Here is a 24,023-nt window from a genome sequence, read left to right as displayed (position 1 = left end):
GGAGTCTTTATTTTTCTATTTCAGAATTCATAGAGATATTTTTCATCTTCATTGATTACAAAACTTTTTACATTTGGGGAGATTTAACATTTAACAGTATATTAGAATCCACTGAATAGAACAATCATACATTGACAAAATAAAGGCATCTGGTGCCATTAATTAAAGTTGTATTTGTTTAAACAGGTTATCTCAACTATGTAAGTCAATTCTTTACTCTTATGCAACACAATCACATAGAAACTTTCCCAGGATCTCATTCCTTTGCTGTTGGTCACTGTGGACAGGACTGTAACTCAAGCCTATACCTGCTTCCAGACTGAGAACCACTGGCCCAAAGTGAATATGTGATTTTATTAAAATGAGAGAGTAGCTACAGTTTAAAGGTTGTATATTCAGCCTTACCTCCTGGACTTCTGAGATATGATACAGTGAAAAAAGCTAGCTTACATCTTCAAAACAGATTCAGCTTTAATTTTTTTCTAGTAGTGTATCAGGAAAATGTTAAGGATTAATTACTAAGATTAGGTCACGCACCATCAGAGCTAGCTTTATTATTTGAATAAACCCCTACTGATTTTTCTAATACATTCTTCACTCTGGCCAATATTTATAGTTATTCATGCCCTGGTAATGTCAGATATGTAAGAATGTACATGCCCTGAAAAAAATAGCTGTCATGAATTAGAAAACTACTTCATTGATGCACATAATGATATATTTAATATGTTCTATAATATAATCTGGCATTTGTTCATGTTCTGGATAAAATAATGCAAAGTAAGTTTTTACCCATATGCACCAAGAAATAGCTGAATAGAGAATCACAAATTAAAAATAACAATACTTTCAGAAGGAAAAGTGGAATGTAGATATATGGATGATGGGCTGTAAACCACTGCTTGGTTCCAGCAGTTTCCAGGATTATCTTTCTTGACAGTGACCATGGGGTCTCTGTATGATAATTTAATTGCTACATTCCCATACTCACCTATGGCAGAAACTATATTTGAGGAACAGGAGTCCTGATTCCTTATTGGGAACACCAAGAGCAAAGTCAACTCTCTTGTATTAGAGCAAAGTCAACTCTCTTGTATTACAGCAGAGTTCAAGAAGAAGGTGGGGATCAGCCAGAACAGTACAATTTAAGGAATGCAAAATCTCCTATATTGCATGTGATAATTGGCACTGTAAATGAGCTGCTTTGAACAGAAAGTTCTTCAACTTTGGAAGTAATTTTAACTTTCTCACACATATGAAGCTAAATGTAGATGTAGATGAGATATGTATATGTATATATGTAAGAGTATATGTATATATGTTCAGTTCTCAGATACAATGATCCCACATGGAAGCAGCTTCATAGAAATTTTATAGTAGCAGAACAAAGGAAGTTATAAATCAAGGCATTTTTATAATACATTTATGGAAACATAGGTGTAAATTTACAGCAAGCAAAGAAATCTCATCGATAGGCCTAAGATGCTGTTTGATTACATGCTTAGCTTTTCCATTGGTGGAGAACAGGTTTAAAGTTAGTATGTTCCAAAAGATTCTATCAGTTTCAGTATATTAGCTCTGATGCAGATGCGGAGCTAAAGATTAATCACTTGATCTTGCAACCAGACTGTATCCCCAAGTTGTCATAGTCATTGAAGGTTGTATGAATTGCTCAGCTATTCTAAATACTTCTTCTAATGTTTCTCATACATTCTTCTAAGAAACATTTTGTTGGAGTGAGCACTGATTTGGGTTTTTACAAGTAATTTAATTATTGTCTCTTACACATTTCTCCATTAGAGAATATGAAGGCATACTCAGAGGCTAAGCGCAATGGCACTGAGGCAACTGAGTTCATTCTTCTGGGACTAAGCACACGACCAGAGCTGCAGCCAATTCTTTTTTTGGTATTCCTCACAATTTACCTCATCACACTGACTGGGAACTTTGGCATGATCTTATTAATCAGGTTCACTCCTCAGCTGCAAACCCCCATGTATTTTTTCCTGACACACTTGGCATGTGTGGATATTTTTTACTCAACAAATGTCTCTCCTCAGATGCTTGTCAATTTTCTATCTGAGAAGAAGACTATTTCTTACATTGGGTGTCTGACTCAGTGCTTTGTTTTTGTCACTCTGCTGTTAACTGAATATTACATGCTGGGTGCCATGGCCTATGACAGGTACATGGCAATATGCAAACCCCTACATTACAGCACAAAATTGTCCCGGCCAGTTTGCATTTGCCTGGTTACATTCCCTTACTTCTGGGGTAGTATGGTGGGCACAATGCAGGTGATATTGACTTCACGTCTATCCTTTTGTGGACCCAACACCATCAACCACTTCTACTGTGCTGACCCTCCCCTCTTGATGTTAACCTGTTCTGACACTTATATCAAGCAAACTGCCCTCTTTGTGTCAGCTGGGATTAATCTTACAGGTTCCCTTCTCATTATCCTCATCTCCTACATTTTTATCTTCATCACCATCATGAGGATCCGTTCCAGTGAAGGGCAACGAAAGGCTTTATCTACCTGTGGCTCACACCTGACAGCTGTTACTATGTTCTATGGTTCCCTCTTCTGCATGTACCTGAGACCAGCAAATGAGAGGTCTGTTGAGCAAGGCAAAATTATAGCAGTATTTTGTATTTTTGTGAGTCCCATGGTGAATCCATTTATCTACAGCCTGAGAAACAAGGATGTGAAGCAGGCTCTGAGAAGAGTGTTTATAAGAAATCTCTGCAAAGTGGAGAAAAGCTCAGTACCTATGCTGTCCCACTAAATCAAAACATGCCTTCAATTTTAACAGATGTTATAAGTTTGAGAAAGAGGGGAAGAAGAGAAACAGGTGAAAATTATGTAAAAATAATACTTACATATAAATTCCCTAAAAATTATAAATTGAAGATTTTAAAAGTTCTTTGATTTGTTTTACTTGAATATGTTGGATGTGTTATTTATTTTTAACTTGGAATGGCAATAATATGCTTTTGGGGTGTATAACATGGGATCTAGTGAGAATATAATTGCAGTTATAGATTTGAAAGCTGCAAAAAGCTGATAGAGAGGAAATGCAATCCCAGACATCATCTCTCATGATTAAACATATCCTGAGTTTAGTCTTGCTTGATAACTGCTCTCTACCTATTTTCATCAAAATATATGCTCTTCTATTCACTGTGTACATCTATATTGAGTGACACGTAGAAACATTTTTGACCCAAGTTGAATTACAATGTATTTCCTGAATTATAAAACATGATTTCCATCCATGTGATGACCATATAAAACATTTTAGCATATTTATTCCCTCTGTTGGGGACATAGTGGAGCATGTGTCCTTACTACAAATTGGAGCATCTTCTGGGTATATGCTTAGGAGTGGTATAGCTATTTTCATAGCAGCCATATTTATAAGAGCCAGAAGCTGGAAATACCCCAGATGTCCCTCAACAGAGGAATGGATACAGAAAATGTAGTACATTTACACAATGGAATACTACTCAGCTACTAAAAACAATGACTTCATGAAATTCACAGGCAAATGGATGAATCTAGAAAATATCATCCCGAGTGAGGTAACTGAGTCACAAAAGACCACACATGATATGTACTCCTTGATAAGTGAATATTAGCCAAGGAGTGAGGAATACCCACAATACAACTCAAGGACAACATGAAGCTCAATAGGAAGGAAGATCAAAGAGTGGATGCTTCAGTCCTACTTAGAAGGGGGAACAAAATAATCAAGGGAAACAGAGGGTAGGAGGGACTTGGGAGGAAGAGAAGCAGGGGAGAGGAAAAAGACAGGAAGAATCAAGTATGGGATAATATGGAGAAGATATACAGAGGGTCAGGAAATTGAACAGAGGTGCCTTGCAATGGGGGATGGGGGACTGGTGGTAGCAACCAGAAAGTCCCAGATGCCAGGAAAGCAAAAGCCTCACAGGACCCCACACCAGGGATGGCATTAGCTGAAATATCCAACAAAGCAGAGAGAGAACCTGTCAAGACCATATCCAGAGGTTAGGCATGCCACCCCACCCCACCCCGTCCCTGGTTGAAGGAAGAAGTAACCATCCATCCATCTCCAAAATTTTAACCTAGAAATGCTCCTGTCTAAAGGAAATTTAGTGACAATGAATGGAGCAGAGGCTGAAGAAAAATCCATTTGGAGACTGCCCCACATCAGGATCCATCTCACATGCAGATACCAATCCCAGACCCTATTGCTGATGCCAAGAAGTGCTTGCTTGCTGACAGGAGCCTAATACAGCTGTCTCCTATACAGATGCAGATGACCAATACAGATGCGGATACTCTCAGCCAACCATTGCACTGAGCATAGGGACCCCAGTGGAGGAGTTAGGAGAAGGACTAAAGAAGCTGAAGGGGCCTTATCTGGCATCAGTGGGAGGGGAGGCCCTTGATACTGTAAAGGCTTGATGCCCCAGAGTAGAGGAATGGTAGGGGAGTGAGGCTGCAGTGGGTAGGTGGGTGTGGGAGCACCCTCATAGTGTTAGAACCTAGTGGGGAAACCCCCACTCAACTCCCGATTCAGCGTGCACCCAAAAAATCACAAAGGACCATCTCTCGATGTAATTACATGAGGACATTTAATGACGGAGCTCTGGACCAACATGCATCCCACACAGGAGATAACAGATGTCAGCCACGAGGCTTGAAAGCTAGGGGTTTTTATGGGGTAAGGGGCTTAGGGGCGTGGAATTCAGCATAGTGACACACTATTGGCTTATTTAAACATTAACAGAAAGATTACATGTTAGCAAAAGTGCATCAGGACTTTGTTCCTGTGGGCTGGGGGCTTATCTTGTTCACATAGCAACCAGTTGATGTATGACTTTACCCAGCGTCAAGGGGCAGTAGACAGAGGGGAGGTTCTGGCCAGGTGGTGTTGACCCAGACAAGATAGCCCTGCTTGTATAATCAAGCTGTTCTTAGGAATGTCTTAACAACAGCCCTGTCTGTTCTGCTTTGTTCTCGGCCCCTGGCCTTGGGCTCGTAGACAACTCTTTTACAAGAATCACAAGATACAAAATCTCATTTTCTTTCAATAGAAGCAGGGTAAGGGGGAATGGGTTAGGAAGTTTCCAGAGGGGAAACCGGGAAAGGAGGAAAGGGGATAACATTTGAAAAGTAAATAATTAAAATACCCAATTAAAAAAAAATGCGTGTAAACATTTCTGTTTTTAACTTCTTATTCAATTTATTATTTGAATTTATGTATGAACTTTTACTGACATTTTGTTTTTAAAATAAAAAAGGATGCTTGGGAAAACTATGTGATCTATTCCCTTCAAAAATGCACAAAAGAATAGAAACAATTATGTTGAATGGCCTTCTTACATTAGAGCAAGAGGGGAGAGCAAGATTAGGAGAAAGCAGAGTAGAGTAACTTAGAAATTACAAGAACAATATGCAGAATGCATCATCCTGAGTGAGGTAACCCAATCACAAAAGAACACACATGATATGCACTCACTGATAAGTGGATATTAACCCAGAAACTTAGACTACCCAAGATACAATTTGCAAAACATGACACTCAAGAAGGAAGACCAACGAGTGGATACTTCCTTCCTTCTTAGAATGGGAAACAAAATACCCATGGAAGGAATTACAGAGACAAAGTTTGGAGATGAGATGGAAGGAAGGACCACCCAGAGACTGCCCCACCTGGGAATCAATCCCATATACAAACACCAAACCCAGACTCTATTGCATATGCCAGCAAGATTTTGCTGACAGGACCCTAATATAGCTCTCTCTTGTGAGGCTATGCCAGTGCCTGGCAAATACAGAAATGGATGCTCACAGTCATCTATTGGATGGAACACAGGGCCCCTAAAGAAGGAGCTAGAGAAAGTACCCAAGGAGCTAAAGGGGTCAGCTACCCTATAGGAGGATCAACAATATGAACTAACCAGGATCCCTCAGAACTGTTTCTCTAGCTGCATATGTAGCAGAGGATGGCCTAGTCGGCCATCAATGGGAGGAGAGGCCATTGGTCTTGGGGCAATCATGTGCCCCAGTACAGGGGAATGTCAGGGCCAGGAGACAGGGGTGGGTGGGTTGTGGAGCAGGGCAGGGGGAAGGTATAGGGGACTTTCAGGATAACATTTGAAATGTAAATGAAGAAAATATCTAATAAAAAAATGAGGAATCATGTGGCAGGTTCCATGCTATTGTGAGAGTTTAAGTGAATTGGTGTGTTGTGCTTCGACCTCAACTGCTGAGTACTGAGAGAAGGCTAAGCAAGCTCTGAAGTTGCAACATGGCCAGCATATGCTCACTGCTCACAAAGAATGCAGTGATATATGAGGATATGCATGTGAACTTTACTCGGTAAGAATGGGCTTTGCTGGATCCTTCCCAGAAGAGTCTCTAAAAGGATGTGATGCTGGAGACCTACAGGAACCTCAGAGCTATAGACTGTTATTGGGAAGACCACAGTAATAAAGAAAATTCTCAAACTTCTAGAAGAAGTGGAAGGCATCTTCAAATTGAAGACAGAACTCATACTGGAGAGAAAAGCTATGAAAGTGTGCAGTGTAATGAAGTGCTTTCGAGTCACAATCTTGCTCAGATATATAAAGGAATGCTTACTGGAGCCTTTGTACTTTATACTGGTGGTAAAATGCATAGAAGAACACAGGCAGGGGATAAACCCTGTGACTGTAACACACTTGGTAAAGCCTGTGCATGCCACAGCCATCTGCAAAGCCATAAAAGAACATATACTAGAGAGAAGCCCTATAAATATAACCAATGTGTTAAAGCCTTTTCATGTCACAGTTATCTTCAAAAGCATAAAAGAACACATATTGGAGAGAAGCCCTTTGAGTATAGCCAATGTGGTAAAGCCTTTGCATACCACAGCCATCTCCAAACACATAAAAAATCACATACTGGAGAGAAGCCCTATGAATGCAATCACTGTGGTAAAGCCTTTGCATATCACAGTACTCTTCAAGGGCATAAAAGAACACATACTGGGGAGAAGCCCTATGCATGTAACCAATGTTGTAAAGCCTTTGATTACCACAGCCATCTGCTAAGTCATAAAAGGACACATACTGCAGTGAATGCCTATGAATGTAACCCGTTTGGTAAAGCCTTTGTTTGTCACAGCCATCTTCAAAGCCATAAAAGAACATATACTGGAAAGTAATCCTATGAATGTAATCAGTGTGGGAGAGCATTTGCATGTCACAGCAATGCTCAAAGGGATAAAAGAACATGTACTGGAGAGAAGCCCTATGAATATAAATAATGTGGTAAAGCCTCTGCATGCCACAGTGCTCTTCAAAGGCATAAAAGCTCACATTCTGGAGAAAAGCCTTGTGAAAGTAAACAATGTGGTAAAGCCTTTGCTAGTCGTAGCTATCTTCAAAGCCAAAGAAGAACACATACTGGAGAGAAACCTTGTGCATGTAACCACTGTGGCAAAGCATTTGCAGAAAACTAATCTTCAAAAGCATAAAAAAATCCTACACTGGAAAGAATCTCTATGTATGTAACCAATGAGATAAAGCCTTTGCTCATCACACCTATCTTCAAATCCATCGAAAGTCACGTAGAGGAAATAAACACTATGCATGTACCCAGTGTCGTAAAGTGTTTTCACATAACAGTACTCTTCCATGCCATAAAAGAACATGTACTGGATAGAAACTCTATGAATGTAACCAATGTTGTAAAGCCTTTTCACAGAAGAGTTTTCTTCAGAGTCATAAATGAACACATACTGGATATAAGCCCTATGAATGTAACCAATGCTGTAAAGCCTTTGCTCAATACAGCCGTCCTCAAAGCCATAAACGGACACATACTAGAGAGAAACACTATTCATGTAACCAATGTGTTAAAGTGTTTCCACATAACAGTAATCTTCAGAGTCACAAAAGAACATGTACTTGACAGAATCTCTATGGATTTAAACAACGTGGAAAAGCCTTTGCATATGTGGTATTCAAGGGCATTCAAAACCTAGATTGCAGTGAATTCTTATGAATGTAGTCAACCTAAGACTTTGCATATCAGAGTCTCCTCCTTTTGTATGAAAATAATCATTCAGCAGAGAGATATTGTGTGTTTGTGTTTATGCGTGTAACTCTTTTATCTACTTGTCCCGTGCTTTTTCTCTAGTTAATTATCATGCCTATCTTTGATATGAGGGTTTGTGCTTTTTTATTGTCATATGTTATGTCTTGTTTAGTTGATATCTACAAGAGGCTTCCCTGCTATTTTTTGAAGGGGATGGGCGAGGAGTGAATCTTGGGACCATGATAGGTCGGGAAAGTCGTGGAGAAGTGAAGGGGAGGGGAAACAACCCAGGATTGGAACCTTCAGCCTATAAAGCTTCCTGCTTGCAAGGTGTACTGGGTCAATAGTAGCACAGAACTTGTGGTAGTAACCAAATATTGACTTGTTTAATTGAATGCACAGGAAACAAGAGTGAACCTGTAACTGACACTGGTTGATCAGAAGCAAGCTAAGCAAGCTAAGCAAGAATCCTACTTTAGAACCAAACATGACTGGCCCTTGCCCATCACCCCCAACCCCACAAAAAAGCATAGTGATGTTTTGCTCTTTTCATAGTTTGGTGACTCGTCCAACTGTCATTAATGTCTGCCTTCATTAGGGCATGGGAGTAATATAAATGACCCACAACTAAACACTAGAAGCCAGGTTTCCTGTCTCTATTGTTTTCTTTATGTATGAGCTTGGGAAACCTCAGAGAAGTGGGGGAGAAGGAATTGTGGAAACCAGAGGTGTCAAAGACACAAGGAGAGCATAGGCAACATAACTACCTGACTTGGATGCCTGGAGTTTCCCAGATGTTGAAGCACAATTTTGAAGCCTATACAGGTCTACACTAGGCACACTGCATATATGCTGTTGTACCTGGATGGTGGTTTTGTTTGTGGGAGGTGTTGAGGAATACTGAGAGTAGGGGTGAAGGTTTCTTTTACTCTTTTGCCTGCTCTTAGGACTCCTGTCATCAAGTCTTGAAATGAGGGTTTGTGCCTGTTCTAGTTTTATCTAATCTTGTGTTTCATTACTGTGTCTGGTAGACCTAGTTTTTCCTGTGGTAGATGTAAGACAATCGTTCTTGGAAAGAGTTGAGTTGGGAAGGAATTGGGAGTGCTAGAAAGAGGGATAGTTCCAGTTGGAACGGGTTGCATTAGGCAAGAATAAATAATAATAAGAAGAGGGGAAATAGGCAAAAAAAATTAGATATAAAAGGCTTTAAAGTTACACCAGATAAAGTTTAGATATAAGAGATTTGAGCATCATTTGTTTGTGCAGATACATGAATGGCTTCCATATGAGATAACTTGAAAATCTACTGTGCAAGTCTTTATCCTTTAATTGAGCTGTGATTAGGCCAAGTGTTTTGTAGGAAGAAAGTGTAGTTTTAGGATCTTCTGATTCCAAGGTGGAAGAGATAGTCACATCAGGACCACAGGAGCATGAAGGAAGAGACAAAGAAGACACCTGTGAGAAGTAGGTGAGGTAAGGGGAGAAGTGAAAGTTAAGGGTGATCTAAAGAAAAATCTGTGGCTTCCAAATGGAGTGAAGAAAAAAAAACAGAGTAGAAAAATAAAGAACCCTCCACCCAGTGATGGTTCCCATATCCTAGAAGCCTTGGGGGTGGGGGCACTGAAAATTTATGGCACATAGCAGGCACTTTGCAGTGAGAAATGAGGTGTGCAGGGTTGCAATACTTAGGCCAGGTGATAGCGAAGATAGGTCAGGTAGCTCTGAGGAGGAGGAGGCAAAGATATGGTCACTTGTCCAAGAGGGCAGAAGGAATATGGAGGGCTACACATCCTAGATGGAAGGAAGTTGAAGCGCCATGAATTAGCTCAACAAAAGATTTCAGAAATTATAGATGCCGTGGTGTCTAGAATTTATATCTAGGGAATCCGAAGAAGAATAAGAGACCTGAAGGAGAGAAGTTTCTCAAGTCACAGAGAAGAGTCATCTCTATTCATGTTAAGTGGGCAGGACTAGTAGGACTCCTTGTATAGCAGTGTGACTTTTGTAATACTAGTAAGGATAATAGGAAGTTCTGAATTGACATTTCACACTAGAGGAGGAGAGACTAGCAGTCAAAACAGCTAGAGCAGATGTCTATTAAAAAGACGGAGTAGAAGAAGCCTCTGGGAAAGAAGAGGTTTCCAACACAGGGAGACAAGTTTACTGTCTTAGGTGTCCCTTTGTTCCTGCCCACATATATTGTAGCAGGATCCAGAAGCCAGAGAGACTCAGAGTTGCTTGATGTGTTCCCAAGAGGTGGAGCAGGCTTCAGAACCAGTGAGGTGTTTATACTATAAATGACCAGAATTGAACTGTTAGAACAGGGCGAGAAGAGGCACACTCCCGAATTTGGAGTCAAACTAGTTGACTGAGAAAAGCCAGCCATATACACACCTCAGGCAAGTCATATGAGAAAGTTGTTTCAGAGAGACTGAGTCCCTTGGATGGGAAGTCCTGTATGCTCTTCCTCTGGTTTTGGTACCAGATGAATGAAGAGGAGGGCATTACCACTTGTAGGCAAGTTTGAGAAGAATGTTTTATTGAAGCGATGAGCAATAGCACAACTATGTGCATCTGGAAACATCCAAGCCTCAGCTGTGCAGAGTACACTTGGACTAGTTTGTCAGTGAAGGAGTTACAACTAAATTGAAGAGTGGGAGAAAGAGTGGGAGAAGCAAGTTCTATGGGAACCTATCTTAGTCAGGGTTTCTATTCCTGCATAAACATCATGACCAGGAAGCAAGTTGGGGAGGAAAGGGTTTATTCGGCTTACATTTCCATACTGCTGTTGATCACCAAAGGATGCAGGACTGGAACTCAAGCAGGTCAGAAAACAGGAGTTGATGCAGAGGCCATGGAGGGATGTTCTTTACTGGCTTGCTTTCCCTGGCTTGCTCAGCCTGCTCTCTTATAGAACCCAAGACTACCAGCCTAGAGATGGTCCCACCCACAAGGGGCCTTTGCCCCTGGATCACTAATTGAGAAAATGCCTTACAGTTGGATCTCATGGAAGCATTTCCTCAACTGAAGCTCCTTTCTCTGTGATAACTCCAGCTGTGTCAAGTTGACACAAAACTAGCCAGTACAATTGACCCCTTGTCAACTTGACACACAAACACATCACTAGTAAGCCTCAACCCTTAAATTCTTATTCATCCCTGATCTAAATAACTTTAAAAGTCCCACAGTCTTTATATATTCTTAAAATTTCAATCTCTTTAAAATATCCATTTCTTTTACAATTCAACGTCTTTTTACAATTAAAAGTTTCTTAACTGTGGGCTCCACTAAAACAGTTTCTTCCTTCAAGAGAGAAAATATCAGGCCACAGTCACAATCAAAAGCAAAAATCAATCTCCAACCATCCAATGTCTGGGATCCAACTCACGATCTTCTGGGCTCCTCCAAGGGCTTGGGTCACTTCTCCAGCCATGCCCTTTGTAGCACACTCATCATCCTCTAGGCTCCAGATTCCTGTACTCCACTGCTGCTGCTGCTGCTCTTGGTGGTCATCTCATGGTACTGGCATCTCCAAAACACTGCATGACCCCTTCAGTCCTGGGACTTCAATTGCAACTGAGGCTGCACCTTCACCAATGGCCTTCCATGGCCTCTCACAGTGCCCAGCCTCAGCTGCTCTTTGTGACCCCTTCATGCCTTCAAAACCAGTACCACCTGGGTGACCCTTACATATTACCAAGTCCCGGTGCAGCAGGAGTACAACCTTGGCCATCTCTGGAACACAGCCTCTTTGTGCCTTCAGAAAACACTTCCCAGAAGATGTCACCTCAATGGTGCTGGTCTCTTCTTAATCACCGCTAATTTCTTAGCTCCAGCTAATCATCATCAATAGTCCCAGTAATGCAAAGTTTTTGCTTTAGTAGTTCTGGTATCTTGTTAATCACAGCTGATTCTTCAGCCCCAGCTAATCAGAACTACAGAATCTTCACAATCAAAACAGCAATGGCCCTGAAAAAAGTCTTTAATTTTCCCTCTGAAATTTCACAAGCCAGGCCTCCATCTTCTGCACTGTTCTCAACATTATCTTCCAAGCTCCTACAAAACATCTGACATAGCTCTTAACAACGAATGGATCTTCAAGCCCAAAGTTCCAAAGTCCATCCACAGTCCTCCCCAAAACATGGTCAGGTTGTCACGGGAATACCCCACTCTGATGGTACTAATTTGTCTTAGTCAGGGTTCCTATTCCTGCACAAACATCATGACCAAGAAGCAAGTTGGGGAGGAAAGGGTTTATTTGGCTTACATTTCCATACTGCTGTTGATCACCAAAGGATGCAGGACTGGAACTCAAGCAGGTCAGAAAGCAGGAACTGATGCAGAAGCCATGGAGATATGTTCTTTACTGGCTTGCTTCCCCTGGCTTGCTCAGCCTGCTCTCTCATAGAACCAAGACTACTATCCCAGAGATGGTTCCACCCACAAGGGGCCTTTCCCCCTTGATCACTAATTGAGAAAATGCCTTACAGTTGGATCTCATGGAGGCGTTTCCTTCACTTGAAGCTCCTTTCTCTGTGATAACTCCATTTGTCTCAAGTTGACACAAAACTAGCCAGTACACAGTGTGTACATATATAGACAGATACGCATTTAAAATCACTTTATTTTATATATTCATCATGCATGATACATTGTACTGAAACAAGACATTTTTCTACAAATAGAAAATTTGATATACACTGAAGTGCACAAATAATATTGCTCACCTGCCTAGTACTTACAAGTCCTTAGTTTTCCTCTTAGTATTAGGTCCTTTGTTCCACTAACTTTTTATGTATATATATATATATTCACACACACACACACACACACACACACGCATGCTCACATTTGTGTGTGTGTAACCTCCTAGATTTTCATCCTTTCAGATACACTTCATTTTCAATAAATGTAGATAGTAAAATAGAATTTCCCCATGTACCATTAGGCCTATGATCAATGATTTTAGTTGACAAGAAATTTGTTAACATATTTTGTCTATTTGTGATGAAAATGAATTCAGAATAGTTACAGTATTATAGAACATCTATTAAAGAATGTTATTTAATTTTTATTAAACTATGTAACTACCCAAGACTACCAGCCCAGAGATGGTCCCACCCACAAGGGGCCTTTCCCCCTTGATCACTAATTGAGAAAATGCCTTAGAGTTGCATCCCATGGAGGCATTTCCTCAACTGAAGCTCCTTTCTCTGTGATAACTCCAGCTGTGTCAAGTTGACACAAAACTAGCCAGTACAGAACCCATGGGTTTTACAGGAAAAGGGAAGTTATGGGTAGGGCAGCAAATGTCAGTGACAAAAACAAGTTTAGGGAAGTGGTGGATATGAGAGGTGCTCAGAAGAGGCAGGATTTTATTACAGGTGGTAGCAGCCAACACTTGCTTTTGATATGTTAAATAAGTAAGCCATTTGTCCTGAGTTTCTCTGAGATTTCACGGCATGCATATAAGTGAGTAAGTGTTTGAGTATTATTTCAGTCTACTTCATGGTATGTGTGTTAACCAGCCCTATGTTGTTTTCTGTGCAATTGCTTAAATGATATCCCTGCTTTCAGTGACAATGCTGTGCTCGTTTGGGAAATCATCAGAGTGCTGTAGTTTATATTATGAACCTAATTTATCACTCATTTGAACTCCTTACATTCTATTTCTTAATTCTCTAGTCTTACATTATTTGCTTGTTTGTATTTTATATCTATGGAATTTTGCTTATATGTAGATCTGTGAACTGCATGCCAGAGGATGTTTCAGATCAACTAGAACTAGTATTGCAGAATGTCATGAGTCACCCTTTGAGCATGCCTACTATAACTGATCCAGTGCCCTCTGGAGAGCAGTAGTTGTGTTTACTCTCTGAGCCACCACTCTAGAACAACAGAACATACATTAAATAGAAGAAGAATTACCTTGAAATAATGTAGAATATTGATATTTTTAGATACATGTGCCAACATTCCATATATTCACACTGTGCTCTGGGCCCTCCAAAGCTGTTCATTTGTAATGATGACAGTGTAAATTAGTGTTATTAATTCTTATTAATTTCTTGAGGACTTAGATATCTTACTAGGGTTGTTTTTACAATTTAGTTGGGAAAAGTATTTTTCAACCATAAATGATAAAAGTGTTCATCCCTTGTTCTTCAGGGGACAGTGCTTGACTCCACAGTTCCTAATACACCTTTGGTATCAATTTTGAAATAAGTCATTTGGACATAGATTTAATCTTGCTGTACTTTCATTATTGTAGTAATACCAATATTTCTCTCAATATTTGTTTGTCAAAAGGTGTCTTATTGTATTTGTTGGTTAATCACATTAGCTGGATTTCAAATTACTTTTATTAGGTTCAGCTTTCTCATTGTGAATATTACTTTTTTTTCCTGTTTACTTACATTAGTGTCACCATGTGTCTCTTGACAGTAAAAAAATCTCAGCCGCATGGTGGTGGTGTATGTCTTTAATCCCAGCACTTGGGAGGCAAGGCACAGGCAGGCGGAATTCTGAGTTCGAAGCCAGCCTAGTCTACAAAGTGAGTTTCAGGACAGCCAGGGCTCTATAGAGAAACCCTGTCTCAAAAAAAAAAAAAAAAACAAAAAACAAAAAAAACACAAAAAAACAACAAAAAAAAAACCACACATAAACAAACAAAAAAAGACAATAAAAATGTCTTTTAAAAAGTTAAAAGAAAAATGAGAAAAAAAAAGAAAAAAAAAAAGGACAAAGAGAAGCTGCAGAGAGACCAGAAAGAGTAGACAGGATGGAATGATCTTTTCTTAACAGCAAGGCAGGCTTAGTCTTACTAAAGAAAACAAAGTTTTGTTTTGTTTTGTTTTGTTTTTCTCTTTAGACTCATGTTTAATTCATTAAATTCTTTTAATGAAAAGGTTAGTAGCTTATTCTTTCTCTAAGCAATAAAGAATGTAGCTCATTTCTCATCCAGAATGAATGAGTTTTTTCTGTACTGATGCATGGGTTTTTTTCTCCATATGCATATGTAAGTAAGGTTTTGTGTGTATGTGTGTGTGTGTGTGTGTGTGTGTGTGTGTGTGTGTGTGTGTGTGTGTGTGTGTGTGTATGTAATTACAAGATACATATGTATCTATGTCCAACTGGAATACATAAATATGATCATGGGTTGGTATATGAATGTATGTGAGTCTATGCATATTTGCATGTATAAAAGTTTTTCCTTCTGTGAGTGAATCTTTTCTCCTGGTTCTGTAAAACTTTATTGCTCCAAACCTCCTTCTAGTCTAAAGAGGGGAAGGAGAGGCTTCTGGTCAAGAGAGAAAAAAGCCCTAGCAATCTTTCCTTTACTCAATCTCCCAGTCTATTATGATGAGGTACTAAATGCCAGAGTCTCCAAGGAACTCAGACAGGTGGACCAACTATGGCTGCAATGTAACTCAGAATCCAAACAGGTAAAAGTTTTAATATTAAAGAGCAACTCTAATGTATCACAAGACTAATTCTTTTTTTAAATAATTTTTATTAGATATTTTCTTCATTTACATTTCAAATGCTATCCTGAAAGTCCCCTATATCCTCCCCTTGCCCTACTCCCCAATCTACTCACTCCTGCTTCCTGGCCCTGGCATTCCCCTGTACTGGGGAATGTGATATTAGCAAGACCAAAGGCCTCTCCTCCCATTGATGGCCAACTAGGCCATCCACTTCTACATATGCAACTAGAGACACAGTTCTGGGGGTCACTGGTTAGTTTATATTGTTGTTCCACCTATAGGGTTGCAGACCCCTTTAGCTCCTTGGGTGTTTTCTCTAGCCCTGCAAGGCCAATTCTTTCCCCCACAGAAGCTCTTTCACCTCAGCTACATTTAAGAGAGAACAAAAATACTGAAGCTGGCTTCAGGCAATAAAAAATAATAATTATACTCTCATTATTTCACTTTTGATGATTAAAGCAAATGATATGAAAGTCAGTAACTATATTATTGTCACTCACAAATATTTTATGTATAATTATTGTTATCTTATCATATTTTAATAGAAATGATGAAGTACCATATGCCTAACACCCACATTGTACAATGAAAAAATATTTCACATATAACTGTAAATAAAAATACATATAAAAACTAAAATTGGGTAACCCATTTGTAAGAAAGGTGAAATGTCTGACAATAAATTGGGTTTCTCTAAGACATAGAAGATGACAAAATTTTAAAAATGTCTGTCTAATACCAAATTGTAATTCCCAGACTGTATTTCTACAGATTTAGCAGATTGTATTTATATATTTAAGAATGTGTGTGTGTGTATGTGTATGTGTGTGTATAATAATAAGAAAAAAGAGGACATGAATTTGAAAATAATCAAGGGGTGGATTTGTAGGAGGCTTTGTAAAGAAGAATGGGAAGGGAAAATGATGCACCTATATTATAATATCAAAACTACTAAAATTATCTTAAAATAAGCGTAGAATTATTATAAGTAAAGAATTATGACATGTGTTTTGTAATAATTATAATATATACCTATCAAAAAGATTAGATTCTGGACATCAAATCTTTTTCAAAGCTGGAAATGGAAGCAACACTGGAAAGTTTGATATAAGTAAAAATATTACAGATTAAATACCTTAGGTCATAAAAATTAAGTAGGACCAGGGTCATAATACTACTGACAAAGCACAAGTCACTTAAATATAAATATTATCTTGTAATGACCAAAATCTCCTCACTTTTCTGATAGTGTTGCATCTCAAAGAGAAGTCTGACAGAACTTTAGGCTTATTCAGTGACCCAAGTCTCCAAAATGGTCCAACTTTACAAAAATCTACAGATAATTTATTTTCTGCAAAAATCAGTTATACATTTTACGGCAAAGATTCCTATAGAATCCTTGTATACACATTAAAAAAAAACAATAAAGACAGAACAGTTAAGGGAACTTAATGAAAGGTAATTATGTACACTTACCTGACAATAATCTAGCAGTCAATAATGAATGAGCTAATATGAATGGAGGATATAACTCTCTACCTCACATTTTCTGCCATTGAGTCTGTCACTGATTTTAGTTTTGAGTGCTACAACTTCATCTAGGAAATAGGATTTCATTGACTCTGGCTCTTCTATTTTATATACTTGTCTAAAACAATAATATAAGTAAAAGAGGCAATGAATGGGAGAGGGAGTCAAGAGCATGGCATAGGAGGGATTTTAGGGGAGAAAGGATAAAATTACATTTTCATTAAAAATAAGACTTATGACAAAAATTAAAATTTCACTGTCTGTAAAACTCAAAAACGACCAGGCAGTGATGGCACATGCCTTTAATCCCAGCACTTGGGAAGCAGAGGTAGGCAGATTTTTTTAGTTTGAGGCCAGACTGGTCTACAAAGTGAGTTCCAGGACATCCAGGGCTATACAGAGAAACCTTGTCTTGAAGGTCCCTCATATGTGTCAGGAGCATAGTCACCAACCATAGATGTTTCTGTCATGATATTCACATTCTGATTCCTGAGAACACAGAGACTAATAAAGACCAAATTCAGATCAATGGGTGGATCCTACCTCATCCTAACCTCCAGGATGAGGATTGTGCTGTTAGAGTCACAGCTACAACTGGCTCAGGGAACCCAATGGAAAAGGAGGTGGAATGAAAGCACCAATTGGAATGGAAGACACTGAGGAAACAAGGTCTTCAAGACACAAGAGGACCAAAGAACTCACAGAGACTGAGGCAGCACCCTCAGGACCTGCACAAGTCTAAGCATGATGGGGTCTCAGCACTGAGAGGGGAACAAGATACAATTCTATATGGATAACCCAGAAGCTTTCTTCAGCTGATAAACTCTCTCAAAGGAAAAACTTGTTTTCTCCAATGGAGTGTCACTGGACATATAAACTACCCTTAGCAGCAGGCTTTATGGTCCAGATGGCCAACACATGATGAATCCAGTTGCATTTTTGCAGGGTTTTGTGACTCACAGTGCTTTGTCTGGGTATTTTTTCACCCTACAGAGAATCTCTGTATATGTTATCGTTTCTGATTGTAGTTTTTTGAATTTTCTCCAGGTCTAAATATATGTGTCTCAGTGTCTGTATGTGTTTCTTGTGATTTTCTTTGGCTCTTTTTTTCCCTATTCTTCTTTGCTTGTACTCCATGGTTTGTGCTTTAATTTCTGGGAACTCTGGGGGTCTAGTTGGTGATATTGTTGTTCTTCCTATGGGTTTGCAAACCTCTTCAGCTCCTTCAGCCTTCCACTAAGTCCTCCATTATTGTGGTCGCCATGCTCAGTCCAATGGTCGGCTTCGAGATTCTCCCTCTGAATTTGTCAGGTTCTGGCAGAGCCTTTAAGGAGACAGCTATATTAGGCTCTTGTCAGCTTTGTTTGTTTTTATTTGTCTTCTCCATCCTCTTCATTTTAGATGACTGTTTTTATTCTAATGTAAGAATGAATAAATTGGGGTGGGTTTGGGTGGGTGGGGAAATGGGGAGGATGGGTGGGGGAGGGGAAACTGTAATACAAATATATTGTATAAAAATTCATTTTAATAAAACATATTTCCTCTATTGCAAAAAAACCTCAAAAACGTTGAAACTCTATTCACTTTTGCACCACATTTCAAACAAGGTATCCTTGGGTATTCAGAAGTCAATGAATAGACCATATCTGTCCAAGTTATCAAATTCTAACTGAAAGTGATTATACTGAAAAAAATCTGCAGAGTATAAGACTAACTGGAACTGATGAACATTCTTAAGAATATATAAATAGATATCATACAAGAGAATATTTCCAAGCTTGGTGAAGACCCTCAGCATCACTAAATTGATAAGATGATTTTTGATACTATGTTTTGAGAAAACTAACAGAAATCTTAGGATGATAATCAATATCTTTAATGTATACATGAATGCTCAAATAATTATTTAGACATTAGACCAAGTTCTTTATCCAGCACATTGTATCAGAAATGATCTAATGTGTCCCTTAAAATGACTAAATTAAAGAAAACAGAGTGTTTTTATCTAAACACACACATAAACTGAAGTTTAGTGAAGTAGTTTTCCTTTAACAACCTGTTTCATGGCATTGATGACATCTTTGTTCCTTAAGCTATAGATCAAGGGGTTCAACATTGGACTCAAAAAAGTGTAAAAAACTGCAATTACTTTTGACTCTTCTACAGACTTCTCTGATGGAGGTCTTAAGTACATGCAGAAAAGGGTTCCATAAAATATGGTGACTGTTGTCATGTGGGAACCACATGTAGAAAAGGCCTTTTGCCTTCCCTTAGCTGAACGGATCCTCAATATAGCTATGAAAATGAAAAGGTAAGATAGAAGAATGATAGCAAGGGAACTTGAGAGAGTAAAGCCAGCTACCACAAACATGGCCATCTTTTTGACATGAGTGTCAGAGCAAGCTAGCATGATCAGAGGGGGGTCTGCACAGTAAAAGTGATTGATTTCATGGGAGCCACAGAAAGACAGGTGGAAAGTGAGCAGAGTCTGAGACAGCCCATTCAGGAAGCCAAACACATATGGGAATGCGACTAGAGAGACACAAACATTCTTGGACATCCTGGTACTGTAATGCAAGGGGCTGCAAATAGCCACATAACGGTCTAGTGCCATTGAAGCAAGGAGATAAAACTCAGTGATCACCAGAGCAATGAAGAGGAGACACTGTGTGAAGCATCCAGCATAGGAAATGGTCTTCTGGTCTGAGATGAAACCATGCAGCATGTTTGGAGTAACATTGGAAGAGTAGCAAATGTCTACAAAGGAGAGGTGGCCAAGGAAGAAATACATAGGTGTTTGCAGGTGGGAATTGGTCCTGATCAGCACAATCATGAACAAGTTTCCTGCCAGTGTGATAACAAAAATGACCAGAAACACCACAAAGAGGATTCTCCCCAGCACTGGGCTGTCTGTGAGTCCCACAAGAATAAAGTCCATCATTGCAGTATGGTTTAAGAAAGTCATTTTTTTAATACCCTGTAAGATGGAAATAATGATAAATGTGAGCAATGCCTTCTCTTCTGCCCATTAATTCTACTCACTTTTTCACATCTTTCTATTCATCTGTGGAAAAGTAACTCTTCTCAGTGTGCAGCTTACCTTTCTGTAGTTTTTATTTTTCTCCTTATATTTTGTATTAGGTCTTTCACTTTCTCTGTATGCATAATGTACACATGCATGCATTCACACACATCTACATATTGATTCACCTCCTACATACTTTCTTCCTTTCATATATGTATCACCTTGTATTTTTACATGTATATCTGTTTTGAAAGGCTCTACTTTTGTTATAATTTCCAGTCATTCTATAAAAAAAGAAGTAAACCCAGAAGATGCAATAAGATTCCCAGCTGGTTATTTCTATCATAAACACTGACTAGTAATGCATGTCTGGTTTTCCATTTCCTTTAGCAGTGAGATCTCATTTCAGATATGAAATAAAAATAAATATTAACTTCTTATTTTATCTTGAAATGATACATGCCTCATTTAACTTTAGAGTTATAAAGCAAACTTAATTTGTAAAATTTTCTTTTAATACGTAAAGATTCATATTCAAATATTAACCTGTTTTGTTGACAGTTCACATATTCATTCATACACACACACACAAGTGATATTCTTTGTTCTGTCCCATTATAGGAGCTTACAACAGTAAACAAACTCTGCCCATTCCTGAAATGCATATTACACTGTAGATATTAATCACAGACAAAATTATACAAATGCAATGAGACATTTTTTAGATGTTAGAAAACCCCTTCTTATAAAGGTAGCATTTAAACAGTGAGTAAACAATGTAATTACCTTAAAACAAGTGTAGATTTTTGGTTCTTATTTTTATGTTACTAAATCCATCATGAAAATATGAGATGAAGTCTGCATAGGTATTTGAACAATGGCCTCTCTGTCACTGTGTCCACAGTGGTGGTGAATATGTAAAACGACATAGCTTACTCTTCAGGCATTGCACACTCAGACAACAATGTGTTTGTCCCCCAACTATATAGTTGAAGAGCATGCATATGACATGGATTCGTTGGAGACACAGAAATATCAACATATGAACAGAATGGTCAAGGAAAATTCAAGAAATATATTTTCTACAGTGATAAAATTACAAACATTTAAGGTACATCTTTACTTACCAAACACAGAAAATAAGTACCTGTGGATATGTATATATCATATGTTACATAAACAAAATGGAAGGATTTATAATGTATTGATTCAAAATAGTCCCGTGAGGTTCCAACAATAATGATACAGATCCAATTAAAATCATCTTTGATTCTCAGAGGCAGATTCTTAATTTGATGTCTTCAGGAACTGATTTTCCTTTGAGACTGAAATTTCAAACTAATTTCTATGTATAAAGCTTGACATAATGTGCATAAAATCTCAGCATAGTTAGAAAAGTAGGCTGGCATAATTTTAGCCTTTTGGCTAAAATCAAGTGTACTATCTCTTCTTGCTAGGTGAATGTCTGTCACTTCCTCAATGTGGAGAAATATTAAATGGATTTGGGGCATTATGATATGAAAAGGGAGTTTGCACCAACCAGACAACATGTAACCTGATATTGCAGTACTGCCTAAAATAATTCTGAAAAAGAATTAAATTAAATAATTTTGATATGATAGGCAAATAGCATGAGGATCCAATTTTTTTTTTTTTTTTTTACTGAGTATACTATGTGTAAAACTTCTATTTCTTCTTAGCAACACAAAGTAAGATCACAGGGAAGAGGTTGTGTTGTATGAGAGATCTGAAAAAAAAAACATTGAGAGAAGATGCTGCAAATCCATTAAACTAGAGTAAAAGAACTCAAGTCTGGGGCATTTTTTTAGAGCAGAGCTTCAGGATTTACACTAAAATTCACTGGACCTGTGGAGTTATTGTTGTCAAGACACTAAGAAACAGAGATACATCTGAAAAACATGATAATTCACAAACTGAATGACTTACAGTTTGATAATTGAAAAGATATTACAGGATATCTGCTCATTTTGTGAACCGTAAGATTGTGTTATTTACTGAAAAAATCCACCCTCTTTCTAGTTGTGTTATGGCTCACCCTTAGTACATACTTTAATCTCTCTGGATGGATTACAGACATACCCTTGATATACCTTTACTCCCAATCAATGAAGGTAAAGTTAATGTGTAGAAGGAAGCCACCATTTGAAAGCAATATGTCATTGAGTGTCAGACATAGTGATGAATCAGAAAAAGATTTGTCCAAATAGGATCTGTCTAACTCTCATGAGACAGAGAGAGGAAAGGGATGCTACCTAAGAGAGCAGTTCAAAGAGACGAACAAAGGAAGGAAGCAGTTTTATTGGGAGCATTTTACAAAGACAGATTGCAGACAGAGAACAAGCTAGCTAGACACGGGTGAAGACAGAAAAAGCCAGACAATTAGAAGGATCCAGAAGATTAGAACATATTAGCAAAATTAGTTTGAAGCCAAGCAGAGTAATTCAGTGAGAAACTGAGAGAAACCAGATTGAATCAGACATCTTAGAGAGAGATTTTGAGCCAGTACCACTGAGCTGAGCCAGTCATCCAGGGCTCAGAAAGAACTAGAAATGGTGAATTTACTCAGCAGTAAGCCTTGGAGGCTAAAAACATTCTAGGCCTAAATTAAATTGTGTGGGGGCTAGAAGCTTCCAGAACTAGGCCTTGGTTACCTGAGGGAGACAGTCTCCAATATGTCTAGAGGCCAGCATGAGGGTCCAACAAACAACAGCTATGGCATAATGTCATCACCAGAACACGGCTATCCTACTAGTCTAACGCAATAGAAACACAAGTAAAATGCCTTAAATCCAACATTATGAAGATGGTTGAGGTCCTTAAGGAGGAAACAAATAGATCCCTTATGAAAATTCAGGAAGACTCAAACAAACATTTGGAGAAAATTAATAAAACCCTAAAAGAAAGCCATGAAAAAACAAGTAAGAGTTGAAGGAAGCAAAAGTGTTAAAGACCTGAAAATGAAAATAGAAGTAATAAAGAAAACACAAACTGAGGGAATTACAGAAGTAGCTGAGCAAACAGAAAGCAACAGTGCAAGCATCACCAACAGATTACAAAAGATGGAAGAGAAAAAAAAATCTCAGGAACTGAAGACACAGTGGAAGAAATAGAAACATGAAAGAAAATGTTAAATCTAAAAAGTTCCTAACACAAAACCTTCTGGAAATCTGGGACACTATGAAAAGGCCAAACCTAAGAATAATAAGAATAGAAGAAGAAGAAGATTCACAGCTCAAAGGACCAGAAAGTATTTTCAACAAAATCATAGAAATTTTTCTTATCCTAAAGAAGGAAATAGCTATAAAAGTCAAAGAAGCTTACTAAACAACAAATAGCTAGGACCAAAAAGGTTGTATCCTTACCACATGATAATTAAAAAAAAAATTAAATGTGCAGAAAAGGAAAGAGTATTAAAAGCTGCAAAGGAAAAGGCCAAGGAACACATAAAGGCAGACCTATCAAAATCACAACTGATTTGTCAGCAGACTCTAAAAGCCAGGAGGACCTGGACAGATATCTTGCAAACCCTAAGAGATTACAGATGTCAGCCCAGACTACTATAGCCAGGAAAACTTTCAACCACCATAGATGGAAAAAATAAGATATCAGGGGATCTTGTTGTTGTTGTTGTTGTTGTTGTTGTTGTTGTTTGTTTGTTTGTTTGTTTGTTTGTTTTGAGACAGGGTTTCTCTGTGTAGCCCTGGAACTCACTCTGTAGTCCAGGCTGGCCTCGAACTCAGAAATCCGCCTCCCTCTGCCTCCCAAGTGCTGGTGTTAAAGGCATTAGCCTGGCATGAACACTCTTGAACAAAAGGAGCATACACACCCAAGAGAAGTAAACATCAAGAAATAATCAAACTAAGGGCTGAAATCAACAAAATAGAAT

The 24,023-nt window shown here is 38.5% G+C and overlaps 2 protein-coding genes and 2 pseudogenes across 2 annotated transcripts; 3 read left to right on the top strand and 1 right to left on the bottom strand.

The window, feature by feature from the left end:
* The first annotated feature begins 1,805 nt into the window (after window positions 1-1,805).
* Window positions 1,806-2,789, top strand: Olfr1024 (olfactory receptor 1024). The gene has a single exon (NM_001005230.2). It carries the CDS (start codon window positions 1,806-1,808, stop codon window positions 2,787-2,789), a length of 984 nt encoding a protein of 327 aa, NP_001005230.2.
* A 3,775-nt stretch (window positions 2,790-6,564) lies between these two features.
* Window positions 6,565-7,861, top strand: Gm40020 (annotated as a pseudogene).
* Window positions 7,862-19,120: 11,259 nt separating this feature from the next.
* Olfr1023 (olfactory receptor 1023) lies at window positions 19,121-20,056 on the bottom strand. The gene has a single exon (NM_146587.2). The coding sequence runs from the start codon at window positions 20,054-20,056 to the stop codon at window positions 19,121-19,123; it is 936 nt and encodes a 311-aa protein (NP_666798.2).
* Window positions 20,057-21,523: 1,467 nt separating this feature from the next.
* Window positions 21,524-21,703, top strand: Gm24037 (annotated as a pseudogene).
* The last annotated feature ends 2,320 nt before the right edge of the window (window positions 21,704-24,023 follow it).

This window comes from Mus musculus, chromosome 2, assembly GCF_000001635.26.
Source record: "Mus musculus strain C57BL/6J chromosome 2, GRCm38.p6 C57BL/6J".
NCBI classification, from domain to species: Eukaryota; Metazoa; Chordata; class Mammalia; order Rodentia; family Muridae; genus Mus; species Mus musculus.
This window is presented reverse-complemented; position numbering and strand designations above follow the sequence as displayed.

Excerpts from the sequence above, each read along its gene's own strand:
- Olfr1024 (NM_001005230.2), top strand. The coding sequence starts at position 1,806 with ATGAAGGCATACTCAGAGGCTAAGCGCAATGGCACTGAGGCAACTGAG.
- Olfr1023 (NM_146587.2), bottom strand. The coding sequence starts at position 20,056 with ATGACTTTCTTAAACCATACTGCAATGATGGACTTTATTCTTGTGGGA.